The sequence below is a fragment of the Pimephales promelas genome, chromosome 12 (genome assembly GCF_988280905.1).
Source record: "Pimephales promelas chromosome 12, fPimPro1.hap1.1, whole genome shotgun sequence".
In the NCBI taxonomy this organism is placed as follows: domain Eukaryota; kingdom Metazoa; phylum Chordata; class Actinopteri; order Cypriniformes; family Leuciscidae; genus Pimephales; species Pimephales promelas.
Window position 1 is genome coordinate 4190679 of NC_142780.1, and position 19496 is coordinate 4210174.

General features: G+C 36.3%; 1 protein-coding gene across 1 annotated transcript in view; it reads right to left on the minus strand.

The window, feature by feature from the left end:
- rpa2 (replication protein A2) overlaps window positions 1-19408 on the minus strand; it is a 22056-nt gene extending 2648 nt beyond the window's left edge. Inside the window, exons 1-8 of the mRNA XM_039651335.2 lie at window positions 19266-19408; window positions 18942-19036; window positions 17645-17746; window positions 14994-15107; window positions 11201-11275; window positions 10982-11098; window positions 4807-4929; window positions 3367-3461 (exon numbers count right to left, since the gene is read on the minus strand). Coding sequence (XP_039507269.2) covers window positions 3367-3461; window positions 4807-4929; window positions 10982-11098; window positions 11201-11275; window positions 14994-15107; window positions 17645-17746; window positions 18942-19036; window positions 19266-19278 — 734 coding nt within the window. The 5' untranslated portion in view covers window positions 19279-19408. The remainder of the gene's footprint in view (window positions 1-3366; window positions 3462-4806; window positions 4930-10981; window positions 11099-11200; window positions 11276-14993; window positions 15108-17644; window positions 17747-18941; window positions 19037-19265) is intronic.
- Window positions 19409-19496: the final 88 nt, after the last annotated feature.

Below are 19496 nucleotides of genomic sequence, written 5' to 3' on the forward strand. Positions count from 1 at the left end.
CTGATTCTGACGGTACGTTTGGGTTTAGGAAGAACTGACAGCGCTGTGAAGTGAAGGAAGTTGCGCTGGACAGATCATGCGTCTCGTTTTTAACGGGTGTATCTCAAATATCTGCTTATAATCTTTGGAAGCCAAAATCTAAAACAAAATTAGAATAATATCCCAGATCTAAGGTGTAACCTCGTTTGAATGTTTAGTTCTGTCCTCATTGTCACTCATTAAGCAAGCGCTGTCGTTTTGTGCGCGCTGTGGCTCTGCGTGAGAGATCGCTCTCTCTCTCTTCTGAACTGCGAATTGCAAATTTGCATCACAGACAAATGGTTTAAACAAATTAAAACATAGTTTATTTATAGAAATGGCTGGCGAGATAAACATGTTCAAGATAACGTCTTTATAGGAAAAAATTGTAACCTACGTGTATTTACTTGATTTCTCCAGTACCGACAGCAGAACCGGTAACGTCCGAGCTTATCGATACAGCGGTCTTTCAAAATTCAGCACCGGGGCCCGTTTAATACCGGGTTTCGGTACCCATCCCTAGCCACGAGTTAGTACCTTGAGGCCACGAGTTAGTATCTTGAGGCAACGAGATAGTTATAATTAATTTTTTTTTGCCAAAGTGGGACTAGGGGGGCTCCGTATCCCGCCCTTCTTGGGGCAAAAAAAGTTCCTATGAAAAAAGTTCCTGGGACAAATAGTTCCTGGTAATTGCGGTGGAAACGCGGCTTATGTTATTCCCTTAACTAAGACGAGTTGATGCATACCTCTGCCTTTGATCGCACTTAAAGGATTAGTTCACTTTTGAAAAAACTTTTGCTGATAATTTACTCACCCCCATGTCATCCAAGATGTCCATGTCTTTCTTTCCTCAGTCGAAAAGAAATTAAGGTTTTTGATGAAAACATTCCGGGATTTTTCTCCATATAATGGACTTTAATGGGAACCGGATGGTTCAAGTATCAAAAGACAGTTAATAACAGTTTCAGATGCAGCTTCAAATGTCTTTAAACGACACCAGGCGATGAATAAGGGTCTTATCATGCGAAACGAGCGGTTTTTTCAAAACTTATTCCAAAAATGTAATTTTTCTAAGGACAAATGCTAGCCTTGCTCTATTCTGTGAGGCGCGTTTGCAACGTCACGTATTACGTAATTACGTTCAAAAGGTCATGGGCGACAGGGCCGAAAGTACAGAGTCAGTGTTTACAAGTTGAACGCATAGGTTGAACGTACAAACTAACTCAAACGCCGTTTACAAAAAAAGGAATTAAAAGGAAAAACAACGATGTCGGACGATTTTGATTCTGTACTTCCGGCTACGTCGCCCGTGACCTTTTGAACGTAATTGCGTATTACGTGACGTTACAAACGCGCCTCAGAGAATATAGCAAGGCTAGCATTTGTCCTTAGAAAAGTTACATTTTTGGAATAAGTTTTGAAATAACCGATCGTTTCGCATAATAAGACGAATTCATCGTCTGGTGTCGTTTAAAGACATTTGAAGCTGCATCTGAAACTGTTATTAACTGTTTTTTGGACCTTGAACCGTCTGGTTCCTATTGAAGTCCATTATATGGAGAAAAATCCTGGAATGTTTTCATCAAAAACCTAAATTTCTTTTCGACTGAAGAAAGAAAGACGTGGACATCTTGGATGACATGGGGTGAGTAAATTATCAGCAAAAGTTTCTTCAAAAGTGAACTAATCCTTTAACTAGCCCAGTTTATTCAATATGGGCCAAGCAGAGAAGCGACCAAACACCTCCACGTTTTCCCTATTTAAATACAGTTACTCGAGCAGTGTAACTCGACCTAGGACGGATGTAAAGTGGATAACTATACTGTATGGCGGAATACCACAGCAAGCGCTTGGGAGCATCTCAACGGTGGAGTATCCCTTTAACCTACAGGGTATTTTTATAGTATAATGAACTCTTAATGATCAAACTGTTGTAACTCTCGTTTCCGACTAAAAATGAATAATTTATTTTCCTAATATGAATGTTATTATGATTAAAAATTATGATTATAATTAAATTATTGCACAGCATTATCTACTGTTATCTTGATGTGTTTTATCTTGTAGCAACGTTCAAACTCAGCTTTGCCATTTTTAGATTATGTGGTTTGATGATCTGTGCTAAAGTGCTTTTTGTTGTCAGTTCTTTTAATAGCGGTGAGACGCCTTCAGGGTGTGAACACACATCTGATGCAGTGAAAAGACTTATTGCTTATTTTTGATCTTGCCAATAAATGGGCTGTTCCTCCAATTATATTATTTTATAAAATCGCATTTCGGCACATCCCTTCCTCAAGGAGAGTACCACAAACAAACTCAGCACATGTGATAATTAATAACATTCATTTAGTAAGTCTCAGAATTAGTTAACAGCATGTGATAAACCTCTTATAAAGTATTAAACATTCGCTAATATATATATATAGTTTCCACATTTTCAATATTACAAAACAGCAACTAAAAAAAAGGACTCAAGTCTAGATCGTCATCGTCTTAAATTTATAGTCTCTCTTTAGTTTAATTTTTAATTCACGTTGAATCAGATCAACAACAAGTGGATCTCTGAGGCCACATTTACACAGTATTTAGAGAAACTAATATTTCGTGTAAATGAGAGGCCAGATATCTGTGTCTTCCCTTCGTGTAAACGGCGCATGAGCTGCTGCTAGTGAGTGGAGGCGGGGCTCATTTGCATATTCATAGAACCACGTATACTAAATGAGGCAAGGGTGAACTGTAGTTACATTCAAGCTATTTTAAGGCAGGATGATCAAGGATGAGTTTTAAGGGATAAAATGATTGACTACAGGAGTCTTTAACTGAATAAATCTTATTTGTATGTAGCACCTTATCTTGCACCATCTTATCACAATGATAACATTTAAAACATCTCTTCGGTTTATCCGCTAAACAGTTGCTTTCACAGGACTGATTTATAACTGTGAAGCTTAAATTGTGCTGCTCTTCTCATCGGAAAATCTGGGAATGTATCTCAACAAATCATCACTATGATCATAAAATACTATGATAACTTTGTTAAAGACAAATCCAGAAAAAACATTTCTATCCAAGAACAGATTAGGACACAAACTACCGAGTCTCAAGTCTTGTGAAAATAGAGCAAGTTCATGAGAAAAAAAAAAAAAAAAAAAGCTTCCTATGATAAAAGAGGAAGGCCTTTCAGAGAAATTTAAGGACGTGTTATTCTCAGAGCTCATTCGGGTTAAGAGAAGAGAAACAGAAACTAATAAAAGAGGAAGAGAAGGGTACAATCTTTTCTTTTGGATCAAGGTCCCCTACAAAAGCTCTTTCTTTATAGACGCTCATCTCAGAAGGAGAAGTTTGTACCTGATAACATTGACGCTCATGCTATTCAGCTTCTGCTTGAGGTCCTGCATGCTGATGCCTTGAGGTTCATGACAACTCTTGATCAGGCCCAAAACCTGCACAAAGACCACAACCCAACATCAGGAAAACACAACTCTAAACTCATGATGAAACAGTCAGAACGGCACAGACAATGAAAAAGAACAGCAGAGCTGTATATAAATATAGGGCTGGGTATTGACACAAATTTCACAATTCGATTCGATTTCGATTCACAAGCTTGCAATTCGATTCGATTCAATATTTTTGGACATCAGTTGCAATAAATGGCAATTTTTCTAAAGGAAATTAAATCTCTTAACTAATGCTGTAAACTGTGGGAGTCTAGTTGTAGCCTACTAGGCTTCATTAGCCTAATATGAAGGTAATAATTAACTGTTTTGTAGCTATACAAACACTTAAATTACACTTTTATTTATTTTCACAATAAGAAGATTATATGAAATCTAAACATTTAAATGGTGGCTGTCAAAAAAAAACTTGCCAGATTTATTCAAATATGCATTAAATATTAAAAAACATTAAGATTATAATGCATATATAATATGGTGGTGTATTTTTTTCTAGCTGACTAACGAGGCGGTAAATACGACGATGACATTGATTACAAGCTGTTTAACTGACGTCTTTCCACGGTTGAAACGCTGATTGAGCGAATCAATGTGACATGATACGGATTTCGATAAGTTGTACTCTATACTTTAACACACTTTCAGATGCTCATTCATGTTTATTTCGCGCTGTGACTGGTATTATTAACCCGGAAGAGAGATCAGCGCTGCTACTTCTCCAGAGCGATCTCACGCCACAGTGCCAAAACGCTATTTATGTTTTTGAATTTCTAAAGAAAATGCCCGTAATTTGAAAATTGAGACTTTGTTTCATATCAATAGTAACAAAGGACAAAGATTATTGCGATTTTTTGGATGCGTGCAGCCGCGATACAATGTCCCATTCATTTTAATGAAACACGATGACTAATCGATTCTTGAGATTTAAGAATCGATATCGGTTCGTAAAGATAAGAATTGATTAATATCGAATATTTATCGATATTTATTACCCAGCCCTATATAAAAATGTGTTATACCAATCACATGCTTCATTATATATGCTTATCTATAGGTATTTATGCAAATGTATGTATATGTGTATGAGTGTGCGCACATATGTACATATATAAATATCTCAACTCTATTTCTGTGGCTTGTATATACCTGTATGTATTGCCTTCTAAAAGGAAAAATAAATAAAAAACTAACTTTGATCAAATTATCTTATGTGGAAGAAAAAGACAAAGTCTGACGTAAAACATGACCTCTAGATAACTATTTAATACATGTTATTGTTTCAAATACATTATGTAATGCAACTCTTGCACAATGAGGCATTTTGACTCACCTGGTTCTGGTTGGCACTCAAACCATTGACTAGCATATTAGCACCCGAATAGCTTCCTGCAGACCCTATGCTAGCCATGCTAGTATGAGACACGGGCAACGTGTTCATCGCTCCGCCCCCTCCCTATGAAGAAAGAGCATCTATTATTAAACACAATTTAAACAAAACCATTAATGACATAGTGAGACACATTGGCCAGGTTGATCATATCCGGTCATAAAGACAGAACTTACTGTATAACATGCAAGTCTAAAGTATGACTGCACAATTAATCAAATCACAATACAGACTAGTGTGTCTGAGAACATTATGTTTGGTCTGCTCATAGAGTTTGGTCTACTACACATACTCAAGCACGCGTGGTGCTCGTGCAGTTTAACGTCTGCCGCCTCGTATTTGAGGAACTGAACTTCATCTCCAGAGCTGCTCTGGGGGTCACTTCAGTGGCATTACACCATTTCAATTGAGAAAACTATCATTAGAAAGACAAACTCAAATGCCTTCACTAAAACCCACCAAAATAAAAGTTGGTTTAAGAAATTGTAACAGATATTATTATAGTACATTTGAATGTACTTCACAAAGTATTTTTTATTTTTTTTTATGAAACAGCAGACCATTTTTTAACCATGTTTTAATTTAAATAGTAAACATGAGTGCAAAAAAAAAAAAAACCAATGAAGGTAACACTTCAGTTTAGGGTCAAACTCTTACAATTAACTTGCTTATTAGCATGCATATTAGTAGGATATTCGCTGTTTATTAGTACTTATGAAGAAGATATTAATGGCATATTCTGCATCCCTTAGACCACACAATACCTAACTGACTACTAATAAACAGTAATTAGGAGCTTACCGAGGAAAAAGTCTTAGTTAATAGTGATAATTGGACCCTAATCTAAAAGCGTGACGAAAACTATATTTCAAACCAAAAATCTAATTTGTTAAAAAGTAATTTGATTAGATATGAAAATTTTATTAAATATTAATTACACTTAAAATATTATGAATTCATTTGATTACAACAGAGAATCATTTGTTTTAACTAATAAAACACAATTCAGAAAAATTTAGACAATTTATTAAAACTAATTTAAATGTTTCTTAGGGCCCATATTGGTACAATTTTAATTATTAATTTAAATTATTAAACTGCAAAGATTTTAGGAATTCTTCTGATTAGACTGAAACTGAAAACACAGAATTAGGGAAACAATAAATTGATTTCATAGGGCCCTAATTCTGTGTTATATTATGTCTGTCAGTTCCAGTGTGTTTATTATAAATGATTTGAGAATGTTCCAGTGAGCATCTTAATCTCCGTCACAGGACCTGATTCTGCACTCATAAAAATGCTGATACCAAAAAAATAAAAACAACAAAGTGTGTGTACAGTAGAGTGTGTGTGTTCTAGGACAGGGACGGTTAACGCATTACACGTGACGCCTACCGCGGGTCTGAGCTCGTCACCACAAAAAATTTAAAAAAAGAATTGAACCGCACATGTGTGCACGTTGTGGGGAATTTAAAGTGGTTTACCGCTATACCAAGGGAATTTCTGGCTTTTCAACCGCAGTTAGAAAAAAAACCATACTGTCAATACAATATGAATTGATCGAAATATATATGCATGTATGTATGTCTATCTATATCAGGGTTTCTGCAGGTTTCAGTAAGTCAAATTTAAGACCTTTTTAAGACATTTTAAGACCATAAACATTGAAATTTAAGACCTACACGACGCATTACCAAAAATTTAAATAAGAAAATATTCTGAAAAAATGATTTTATACTATATGTATGTGTAGCTGAAATTTGTACTTTGCATTTTATACTGTAAAAACACAATTATAGTTGATCATACCCAGAGATGAAATGGCATGAACATTTAATTTCATGATTATTATGAAAATCAATTTGCCAAATGTATGTCTAAACCCAGCTAATAAAATTAGCATCAATATGCACTTTTTGTTTACATAAACATTAAAATACCATTAAAAATGATGGCCAGATTTTAAAAGAGTGTCTTGCAACAGGTTCTCTAGTTAAAATAAAGTCTTCACAAAAATAGTTTTATATAAACCTCACATATTTCAGCCTTTAAATGATCTTTTATAAAAAGATTGAGTCAAAAAATGATAAATTACTGACATTCACATCCCCTTATCTTTTATTATTAATAGTAAAATTTGGGCCGATTTTCCCTGTTGCGTCTTGCTTGCTGTAGCTTTGCTACAAGATTTATTCACGGAAAAGAGAAAAACACCGGTAGTGTTTGGGTGCACCGCGATCCTTCATGTTGACTGAGCTTTCAATGTTGTAACGGAAGGGGCTGATTGGTTGGTTCTTCAGTTCGTTTGAGGCATTCTGAATCTGAAATGATGAGATTTTTTCAATGTCGCTGTGTGGGTGCGACGCACCTATATTTGAATGAACTTGAGCGCGCAAGCCTGGTGTATGAACGGTCTCTTGGCGAGCTACCTCGCATCAAGCCCTGAGCTCTGCTAGCGCGCGAGCGGCGTGTTTGAACCCGTCCCTGCACTAGAGCTCCGCTTTGTAGGGTACGACTCAATACTGTTTTGCTACTTTGCAATAACTTTCTGCGGCAAGAGTTTTGGCAAATGAACGAGGGTAAAATCTTTTTAAGACCGGACTAAATCAAGTTTAAGACCTCAGATGAAAATCTAGCCGTTTTTAACACTTTTTAAGGCCTTAAATTTAAAGTTCAGAATTTTAGACTTTTTAAGACCCCGCGGAAACCCTGTTTATCTATATATATCTATATATGAAGAGTTCAGATCCAAAAGCCTCTAAATGCCATTTGAAATTTTCTTCTAGAATGATCATTTTTATCAAGTTTGTATATTTAAGTTCAGTGATTTCACTTAAATGGCAATGATAATTACCTATTAATTGTTATTTAAGTGAAATTACTAAACTTAAATATACAAGCTTGATAAAAATCATCATTAAAGAAGAAAATTTCAAATGGCATTTAGAGGCTTTTGCATCTGAACTCTTCATATATAGATATATAGACATATAGATGCAGGGGTTAAAGTGAAAAAATTCCTGAGCCTGAACTTGGCAATTTTTTATGAATGAAAGCCAGTATCACTAATATTATAGCTATTGACATCTCAATGTTAATGATTTTCCCAAAAATGTCAAACGTTAGGCTTCAAAAACGATAAAACTTCATAATACTTCATTAGACAATCCTCATTAACCCCACAATAAATGTCATATACATTTATTATGGGGTTATAAACTGTACCATACAGAAATTGAATAAGGCTTTCAATTACACAAACAGTATGCACTGCATAAATTATAAATGAAATATAGATTAATCCTTATCAAAGCTACAAGCATTCTTTAATCAAGTGCAGTCAGTAATTTTCTGTTCCCTCTGTTCTTTAGGTTAACTTTACTGACAGAAAGAATTAATGGCTCCTGTCGCTTTAAGATCTGCCGCTGCTGACAGGAACTCACGCGTCTCATTCTCTCACGACTATTTACTTCCATTTAAGATTTTTTTTAACTCATTTAAGACTGTTCTTGAGAGGATACTCGACAAAATGGACATTCTGGCATACATGTGTGTGTTCAAACGCAAAAGAGAAATTGATAACGGCGCTAGGGGTGGTTAATCTGTCTGATTTCCCGATTCGATTCGATTACGATTATTGAAGTCCCGATTCGATTACAGTCAATTTTCGATTATTAACGATTCTCGATTACCGATTATTGATTTTCCATTTCACAACAGTAAACGAAAATAATAGATCAACATATGATTATATTAGCAGCAGCAACATTTTGGTATTAATTGCACTTTTTATTTATTTGATATTCATTGAAAATATAATGATGGTTAGTGAGGACATGCAAACATGCTTGTTGTCTACTACTTAGGCAACTCATTATCTTTAAAAAAATTTTCAAAAGCAATTTTGTTGCATTATAATGCAAATGCACCTGGTTCTATTAATTGACTGCATTAAAATGTATTTTGTGATTTCCTTCAATTGAAAATATTTGAAGCAAGTTTGGGGGACTTTAAATTTTTTGGGCAAAAGAAAAAAGAAATCTATACTTTTATTCATCAAGGATAAATTAAGTTGATCAAAAGTTAAAGTACAAGACATTTATAATGTTACAAATCGATTATCTGAATCTTTTGTGTGTGACTATAAATAATTTGCTTTAAAAGTACAAATTAATGACCCATAAAGAATTAATGCACAATATATTTTATTAACATTACAAAGAACGACCAGGAAAATAAATGTGTGCTTGAACTAGGAGCATACTTGTAGTAAATAAATAATATAACGACTGGTGCAGCCGAGTGTTTTTCCTCCTCTGGCTGGAAAGGTGTCATATGGCTTATCATATTTGTCGTGTTTCCGTCGTTGGTTTTATTCCACAAAGCGTACAACTAGTGCGGCTCTTGTCCAGCTCCTTTCCCCCTTCAACTTCAGAAGCCAAAATATTTCCACACGTCAGCTTTTAACCTAACAAGGAAAGTTTGGATCTCGCGTTCCATCTCATCTCTGTTATGTGCACGCCACAGACGGTCCGGCCACTGCACTTCCGCGCTTCAGAGTTCCGTCTTTCGCGTTCCGTCAATATTACGTTATTATAAATACATGTAAAAAAAATTTTTTTTGAAATCGATTTTTTGACATTTGTGAATCGATTCAGGATCGTCCACGTCCGCATCGCGATGCATCGAGAATCGATTTTTTTCCCCACTCCTAAACGGCGCGCGTCTTTCTGAGCGTCGTGTGTGTGTGTGTCAGGAGGACATTCACTGAAAGCGTGTTCTCTTTTGTCTTGTCGCACAGAAATGGTTTAAAGCATTTGTGTGAATAAGAGCGTGATCATAATCCTAGCTAAAGGATGACATGACGAAACATATGAAAGAACGTATGGACGCTGCGTTAATTGCCATGTTTTAAAACATTAAAGCCAGACCAAAAAAAAAATAATAATAATAAATCGCATGTGTTGACGTTGACAGCACTTGTCAAGTGGACTTATTTTCATGGTAGCCCTCCACAGAATGTTTTTTTTTTTTTTTTGTAAGATACACAGAATGTTCTACATTTAATATTTAGCTAATTTCCTGAATCAACAAACTCACATCTCCTTTCTTACTTTTCATCCATGATGACATAAGTCACCTGGTGTTGTTTCTGGCGTTTCATCACTGACTGTGTCGCAATCTATTTTATAGTCTATGGTCGCGACCGCTATAAAATCATCAAAAAGCTATAAAATCTACCAAAAATCATCAGAAAGGGCTTTGTATACTAAATAAACCACAATACTTCAGAAATGAAAAGTTCTTCTTGTTTGGCTTTTATTTGGCAAATAATTTATTTGGCAAACTATTTTGATAGTGAAAAAAACACATCAACTTTTAGAAGAACTTCCCCCAACTGACTGATATTAAATACAACTCATAAGTGCAATTAAACTTTAAATAAAGTGTTGCTGAATAATTTTTCAATCTCATGTTATTGCTTTACCTCATGTTATTGCTTTACCTTATCAATCAGTTTATAATATCTAAAATGTTTTATTTTGAACTATTCTATTCATAATAATTTAGTAACTTCCTTTTAATTTGGTAGGATAATATTAGCAATACTATTATGTTTAAATGTGTTCCTCGGTACATTTTTTTTGCCATTTCTGCTTATTATACTTCGTTTTTAAGGGGCTTGTTCTGCTCTTTTTGTGATATCTGGCAACCCGTCACAAGAGACGTTCAGAATCAGTTGTGTCAAGTTCAGAAGTGACCAGAAGGAGAGCAACAGTATGAAAACCGTACAGCAGCTACTGTTAATGTTGACTAAGCAGTTATACACACCTCTCTGCTTACACTGAACTTTCAGCGCTGCAACTTTGCAGATACTGTTCATGCACCAACAGCAACATTACACACTATTTAAAATGAAAAAAGTGAAAAGGCAGTCAACCCCCCCTTTAAAATCCCATCAAAATTTGATTTGGGTCAATTGGGACATAAAGGCTTTTCCGTCTGATTGAGCCGTCAATTTGATAACTAACGTATAATTTGGTTGCATGTTAAACATAGTCATAGTGTGCGAGTGAAAAGCAGAAGTGTAGGGTGAGCTCGGACTTGTTAGTCTCACCATGTTCTGTGGTTTGCTCAGCATCATATGAGCGTTCACCACCTCCAGCATATGTGAAGTCACTTCATTCATGTCCTCCAGCACTCGCACGCTGAACGCAACCAAAGACCTGTTATTCTGTAACGACACCCAGAAGATTCAGTTTGACACTTGTTGACAACTCCGTCCACACTTTCATATGTAAAAGCACTATAATGCACATGTACATTCAGTTCTGACCTGAAAAGAGCGGAGGTTGCCGGAGACTTTGACATAAGTGTTTGGAGGAATCACAGAGTTATCCACACCCATGTCCTAGAGAGATTGAGGAACAAATACATGTAGCAAGTTCACTTTTTGACTTTTCCACCCATTTGTGATTACTTTAACTTTTAAAGGGTCATGAAACACTTTAAAAAAAAAGACGTTAACACATATGTACAGGTTGTACGTCACTGAACATGATGATAGCACTCATTATGCTTATTATTAAGGGGGAAGAGGTTATTTTATTTATTTTTTCCCCAACCATTTCATTCTTCAGGTTTAAAAAGGGACGTTAAACCACGAAAGTCACACAATTATAGGTATAAGAGTTCATTTAGAGTGGTTTCTGAGCTTTTCTCTGCATTATTTGTCAGGATGAACTCTCTTAATTCAATCACTGTGCTGTATTATGAAAGAGATTATCTGTTCAGCTTTGTGGTGTTTTCCTTCAGGCGTATGTGTTGTAAGAGTATGTTTCATCAGTATAATAACAGAAGAGTGTTTTTGCAATTGCAATAGCTTGTATATCCTATAGGCTAATATGGAATTTTAATTTATGTATTTCACTTTAGTATTGTATGATGTGTTATATGGATCTGTGTCTGCAATAAAGCTTTATATATTTGCATTTCACCTATGATGCGGTCAGAGCTGGATTTGACTACCAAATTACCAACATAGAAAATATGACTATCGATATTTAATATTTAACAAGTCAAGAGAGCGGTTCATGCAAAGAAAACTGCGATGTTTAACAAAACTCACAGCACAGATCATAGTTCACATGTGTCAAGTTATTAAGGACATATTTCATATCTTGTGCTTTACACATGAACCAGCACCATGTATGGATGCATACCTCATCATGTCTTCTCGAGTCTTTATCAAATCTGAGGTATGAACAACCAGAGCTAAAACAGGGGGTTTCATTTCACACTTTAAAAATATTTCTATCCACAAGTTTCTGAGGGGCGCTCTTGTAAAAAATAAAGTGGGTGAAACTTCCGGTGAGGCGGCGGAAGTAGCATTCCAATGGTATTTTGTGTGTTAGTTAGCAAAGAGGCTAGCTGTTTTTCAGAGAATTATTTTACTATTTAAAGACGCAAATCTTTATGAGAGATGTCGTTACGGAGCTCAGGGACAACATGTGCTGTTCGCGGTTGTATGTATAGACGAATCCGGCGAAACTACCGGAAGTAAGCGGGGCGCCATTACTGAGCTGTTGCTGGGTAGCGTTGCGCCATTGCCTCCTATTGTTTTAGTTGCAACTTGCGTCCACTGGAATAAACAGCCCGCGATTTACGACTGTCACTAATGTTACAACGTTACCCCTTGTATAATGTCGAGTGGGTAAACGGTTTCCGGTATAAATTGTTTCAATGGTGGCAGTAAAATTTAAATTTTGAAGAGAAAACATTGTGAATACCCCGGGTCGACTGCCCCTGTCTGGTGCCGTACGGTTTACAGATTTCCTGGGCGAGTACAAGACGCAGACATTCGCGTATAATAACAATTATTTAATGACATAAGTAAAAAAAATATAATAAATATGTGATATAGTGATGAGCAAAATCTCCTCTCTTGCTATTTGTTCTATTCAATTAACATGCTATGGTCATTAAATGGCTTTCCTGAGCTAAATGTAACGTTATGTGACATAATTGTTTTCCTGCTGTTATATTGACCTCTTCCCATGGTTTAAAAACACTAATTGGTCGATATTATGTATACTTTCTAGCTGTAACGTTACCTTACCCTTGCCTGTTGCAATGTGAAAATGAGATAAATAATGGACACAAATGAAAAACATGAATTTGTTTATTTGATTTCATTCATTTATTTATTTATTGTTGCCAAATGGACAGATCTTTTTATAGTTTCCTCGTTAGCAAACGTTAGCCTAGCTAGCTTGCCAAGCTATTTTCATAAATAACGTTAATCTGTAAGATCGTTTGTACCTTCATCTGTGACTTGAGGCCACTGCAGTCACAGATCAAACCAACAAGTCATTCTGCCTGGCTGTAGCTGTCATCGAGGGTGAGTTCACGTTATCACCGAGGTTTGTTTACATACCGGTGCATGTCTATATGCCTGTGTAACAGCTCAGTAATGGCGTCGCCACAAGATGGCAGCCTACACAGAACGCTCGTCGGATTCGTCTATAACCGGACTAAACTAATTCAGTGGCTTAAACGTGATTGTTTTGAACATAAGCTGAAAACGAAATCAGAGTGATCCTGCCAACGACTGTAGTTTCAATCACCTCCCAAAAGACGACGAATCTTCCTGTGTACATTTGTTTAAATTCTTAATATTCTATAAACTCTATCAGCATGTGATTGGCTGTTCGCTACTGATGTTACACCTAAACTCAGGATCAAAGTAGGGCCCTATAAAATCCGTTTTATTTTTCCCCAAATTCCGTTTTTTCCGTTTTCATTTTTGGGAATTCAGTTTTTTTTTTTTTTTTTACCCTTTACTGTTATTTTAGTTGTAAAAAGAGCTTTTAATTGCTTTTTTTAGTTGCTTTTAATGTTAATGATTAAAATGTACACAAATAAAATAGGCATTTACTCTTAAAATGACAAATACTGCATGATGCAACATAACACTGCACTCTAAGTACTTCAAGTAACAACAAAATATGGTTATGAGCTTTAAACTGTCCTGTAAAATAAATTATATTAGTTTATAAAATAAAAGTCACACTCTAGCTGCGTCGTAATGTGCATATATCCATCCTAAATAGTAGCTTACGTGACATTAGTAACTGTCAATACTATTTCGGGCATAGTATGCACATTGGGATGCAGCTTCTGTCTCTCGCACTGTCGAGCGCTCTCTCGGACACACTCAGTCTCTCTCGCGCGCTCTTTCGGACACAGTCTCTCTCGGACACACTCGGTCTCTCTCGCGCATACTGTTGAGCGTGCTGTCTCGTCTCTCTTGTGCGCTCTCGACTCGGACACACACACTCGGTCTGGCACCTCAGACAGACGTGCACGGAAGGGACTTTGTGTGTGCGCGACGAGTTTCTTAACTTCTCCGCCGACGAAAGCAGAGCTCTCTGCATTTTCCCCAGACATACGTTCTTCTCCCACACAAAAAACGAATTTCATTCCAAATATGTAAAATTCAGCGAAAATACTAGATTCCGCGTTAATTGGCCAATTCTGCGATTCCGTGATCGCGGAAATTAAAGGGCCCTATCAAAGCCTGAGTTGACAGAATACCAAATGTGCCAGTTAATGTATTCAAGTTGCACATTCATTTATAATTTTGAATAAACTCCAAAGCACAATGACTAAGTGTGTATTTTTTATTTTAATTGTTTGTCAGCTCACACAACTGTCTGTCACCATGCCTTGATGAGTATTGATTATTAATAATGTTATTATAATACTCCCAATCAACTACTGCGGAGGGTAAAGGTACTGTTATTTCACCCTTTTTTAATTTCGTTGAGGTTGTGTTCCCGCATCGTTAGCTAGTTTGGATCGCTATAACTTGAACGATGTCAACTGTTGAATGAACGAGTGTCAAGCATGTCAAATCGCGCTTTGTTTACTTCCAACCGGAAGTCGCGCCCACTTTTGACGCAAGGCCTCATGGGGCGTAGGATACTTGTGGATAGAGACGGACAATTTGTAACTCGTATAACAGTGTGACATGCTATATAAACTTCCAGACTTTATTTACTAATTTCTGTGGCCTGGAAATCACATTTCAATAAGGTTACAGCGCTCGAAGGCATCTGAACGGGTACCTCTGTGTCGATCCACTGCTTGACGTCCATGGGAGCCGCAGTCATGTCGTCCACCTTATACTGGATGTTGATCGTGGATTTATCAGTGCTTCTGATAACACCAACAATAGTTACCTAGAAAGTGTCAGACAAAACGTATTGATGGATGAATGAGTGTATTAGCCATGTTGCATGTTGTTGTAGCCATGATAATGTTCAACACACTTACACACAGAGAGATATTCAATCTTGTTTTTGGGATTAACATGATTTACCACATTTATAACTTTATTTTAACACTCTAAGTTAGTGTATTTACTCATTGCCAAATGTAGTGGTTTTAGTTCCTGATAATAAACTCTTTGTATGCCCCTAGCCTGCAGCAGTGCAGTGCTGGCTCCTCATTTATAGCACTGAACATCATACCTGTTTTAGAAATAAATCTACCTTTAAGATGGATTTGTGTGTGTGTGCTCTTTTTTCTGCCCTTAAAAATCACAGAATAAAACATTGTAATGTCAAACTGAATACATTTTAAATGTGTTAAAAATCATCTCATGTTGGCGGTCTATTTCTTTTAAACATTTTTGCAAAAAAACAACAACTTGTCAATGAAAATTATACAGATTAAAAATGAATTTAATTAAATAAAAGAGGTGTGTTTGTTCTTATCTTTTCTGTTCTGTTAAAAGCAACTGGTCTCTTTCTTTTTTCTCTCTCTCACACACACACACACACACACACACACACACCGCAGCATTGTGGTATTTAAGGGTAGTTGTTTAGAGGAGTGGTTCTCTCATACATCAGTATGTAGATCGCCCTCAGGAGGTACAAAGAACAATCACATACAGTACATTTACACTTTTGAAAGATGTTTTATGGGCGTAAACTACTGTTTTTCCTTGATACTGATTGGCTCACTGACATTAATGAGATTAACCCCTTAGGTATCGAAATTTGGTACAGAATGACAAGATTTTTTTTTTTATATTTGATGGTATCGGGGTAATTTGGCCCTGGCTTTCAGATGGAGCAGCATTTACTAGTGATCACAGAGCAGTGCTTCACTGACAAGTGAAGCACTGACATAATAATAAAAAAAATTGCAGCCTTTGTCAAATTGCGGTTTAATGTTGAATAATTTTGCAGCCCGAGTCCGTAATTCCGTAACAGGCGCCACTGAATGTAGTGAAAATGACCTTAGAGGACTACTTTATTACTATAAGATTTATTAATAACCTTGTTTCTATGTCGACTGTACATTGAATTTAAATTGAACTATTTTTCTAAACAGAAGCTATAGAGCATCACAGTCCCGCCCACAGCCCGAGAAGTAAATTTCCCATTCATTTCTCCCATTGACATTTTGTAAAATCCATATCTAAAGAGTATTAGAGCATGTCTGAGTATAACCAGCTACAGCTGAACTCATAAGCATACAACATATCATTTCGAGTGAAAAAACGAAGAGAAAATCAAAAAAAAAAACTCCAGGGTACAAGCCTGTGTACATATTTTCATTTCCGAGCAAAGGAACTACTCCTCCCATAAACCACCACGCCTCAGTGAAGTCGACTGAAGCCACCGTGAAAGAGCCTTTGAGTGACTTCCAAATCTGATGATTGCCATGTGAACTTTTTCCTCCAGTGAATTTTATATAGTGAACGTGCAGGGAAACTCCTTTTCCTCGATTTACTGAAGCTTATGCACATGCTAAAACATTGAGCATCTGGCTCGCTCATTAGCTAAGCTGTGGCAACTGAACATCCAATGGCGCGGGGCCATCTCTGAGGTGCGACCAATGAACTTAGCCCTACGTCATTACACGATCTTATGTCTTCACGTGCCTTCGCGGGGTTTCAGACACGTGACACGACTTCCACCAATCAGATGCATCACTGTGGGATTGTTCAGGATTGTGGGTAATGAAGTACTTATCCAATACATCACAAATAAAAGGCATTCATCTTAAAACAAGGTTAGTGCCCCATCAACTTTTGGCATTTATATAAGCATATACAATCACTTAGTACAGCCGTAGCTGGTTTTAAGTCTACCACGTATGGTTACGTTTTAATGGCTTATATCCCAACTGTCAATGGAGAAATTGTATTGAATTTTTACATCCGGCACCGGCTGTGGGCGGGACTGTGATGCTCTATACAATAGTACACAGAAAAACCTTTAAAATAATTTAAGCTTAATTTATGTCCATATTTTTTGGGTGAAATAAGTAGGGTTGGGAATCGAAATCGAAAATTACATTTCAAAATTCCTCTTATTGATCCCTGAGCATTTCAATATGACTTTAATTGGGAACTTGGCAACTATTTCAACTTAATACAGTGCAAGTACAACCCGCCGCAAGTGAGTTTTTTTGTGTTGTGAAATATACACCCAGCGGCTGTAGGATGAGAAAACATGAAAATCAGCAAAGAAATGGCTAGAGTTGCCAAGTTCCCCTTTAAACCATCCAAGAGCGAGACAACTCACGTTTTATGTGCGCGCTCACAGATAAAGTTTCATCACAAGCAGGTGCAGACAGTCAGTTGTAGTCATTTTGTTGTGTTCAAGCACAGATTTTCCCCAACACTAGTTCTTTGGCGTCGGTTTGGTGTGTCCCTACCTTTACAGATTTTTTGAGCTGGTGTTAGAGGCATCAGACTCACCTGTGCGATCTCCACCCCTCCCACTTTAAAGACGTCCTCCGCCTGCACTGCAGACATCAGCTGAGACACCGTGCAGGGAACGATCTGCTGCGCTCGGGATCTCTGCACAACACACATTTCATTTCAATCATTAACTTTCTCATTCCAGTGACCAAAACTGGTAGACGCTTCTGAGAAAGAGATGGCGTCTTCAATTATATTTGGTCTATTTTCTCAAGAGACAAGACTGGAAATAATACATCTGATAAAAGATAGTTTTGATGAGTCTGAAAGCCTTTAATTTTGAAGTAAATCGAATGACACAATGCAATAAATAGTTTTCCCTTAAAAATGATTTTTATTAAAAACAAAATTCACATTTCAGTAATGAAACTGGGGATTTTAACGTCATAAAGTTAATGACTTTATTCCTACATAGGTTTTTTTAGACAACATTTAATTTCTTATTTTTAAATATCATATACTTAATAATGGCTGAAGTAGAATAGATAAAGATCATATTAGGAGAGTAACAGACCGCAGCACTGGCCGCCAGATACACGCGTGTGTGCGTGTGTCTGTGTGTGTGTGTGTGTGTGCCAGTGTGTTTCTCTAAGGTCCACCACAGTGACCCTCAGTAATGTGTGTGTGTAAATATGTTAAACATTGTGGTATCAAATGTTCACGCATATTTTAATTTGTTACACTGTAAATTTGTACAATTTATTTAATTTGTACATTTAAATTAAAGTTATGTTATAATATTTAATAATTATTTTGATGTCTTTATAATTATTCTACATTCCAAGGTTGGGCAATATTGTATTATCTACAATCATGCCAATAAAGAAATTTTTGAGTTGAATTGAATATGAATGTATATATTTTCATATAATTTTTATCATATATATATATATATATATATGAGTGTTACAGTGTTTATTAATCTTTGATAACGTTAAATGATGAAAATTCAACAGCTATTGTTATCCCAGGTCCATCAAATATTATGATTGAACATATAAACTTCTGATTTTAATACTGGAAAATGCAGAAATGAGCTTTATCTAAGATTAATAAATGATTTAGAAGTACCTTTTCTTGTTATTTCTTGTTAACTAATGTTGTGAGCTGAAGTTAACAAATGGAACATTGTTGTAAAGTGTATATATGTATTGTATATATATATATATATATATATATATATATATATATATATATATATATATATATATATATATATATAAGATAAAAATGCTGTATACAAGTTATATTTGCACATCCCACACACATTATTGGCTGGTTGAGTCAGACTAACCCCTTTCTTGTCTCCTCCCTGAGAAGCAGCTGGGGATCCAAATCCTCCTGGAGACTGTGTGTATCCTCCCACCATACTGGCCTCACCATATTTACCTGCAGAAATAAACGTATATATCATTATATATCTTATATATTCCATCAAGACTGGTGCATGGGTGAAGACAGCATCCTCACAGTATTTCGACCAACAGACATGAAGTCCCTGACGACAACATGACTAAGTCACATCACACTTTCACTGTTTAACTGAGCTTTCGGACCTCGGATTAGCGGGTAATCAAGCTGGGTATTGTCCCAAACAAATCATTAATTCGCCACATACCTTGGTTCCACATTTTACTTGCTAATGTTTTTCTTCCGAATACGAACTAGAGCGACAGAAAAACACTGGAAAATCTCCCGCCACCACTGATCGCACACTGTTTGACGTCACGTCTCTAAGTCCGCGCGCTGACAGTGCGCATGCGCATTCCGCATGTTTGCACTGCCACAAAAGTCCTACTGCCAGATCAAAATATTCCAGATGTTTTTTTTTTTAGTTTTTTTTTTTAGA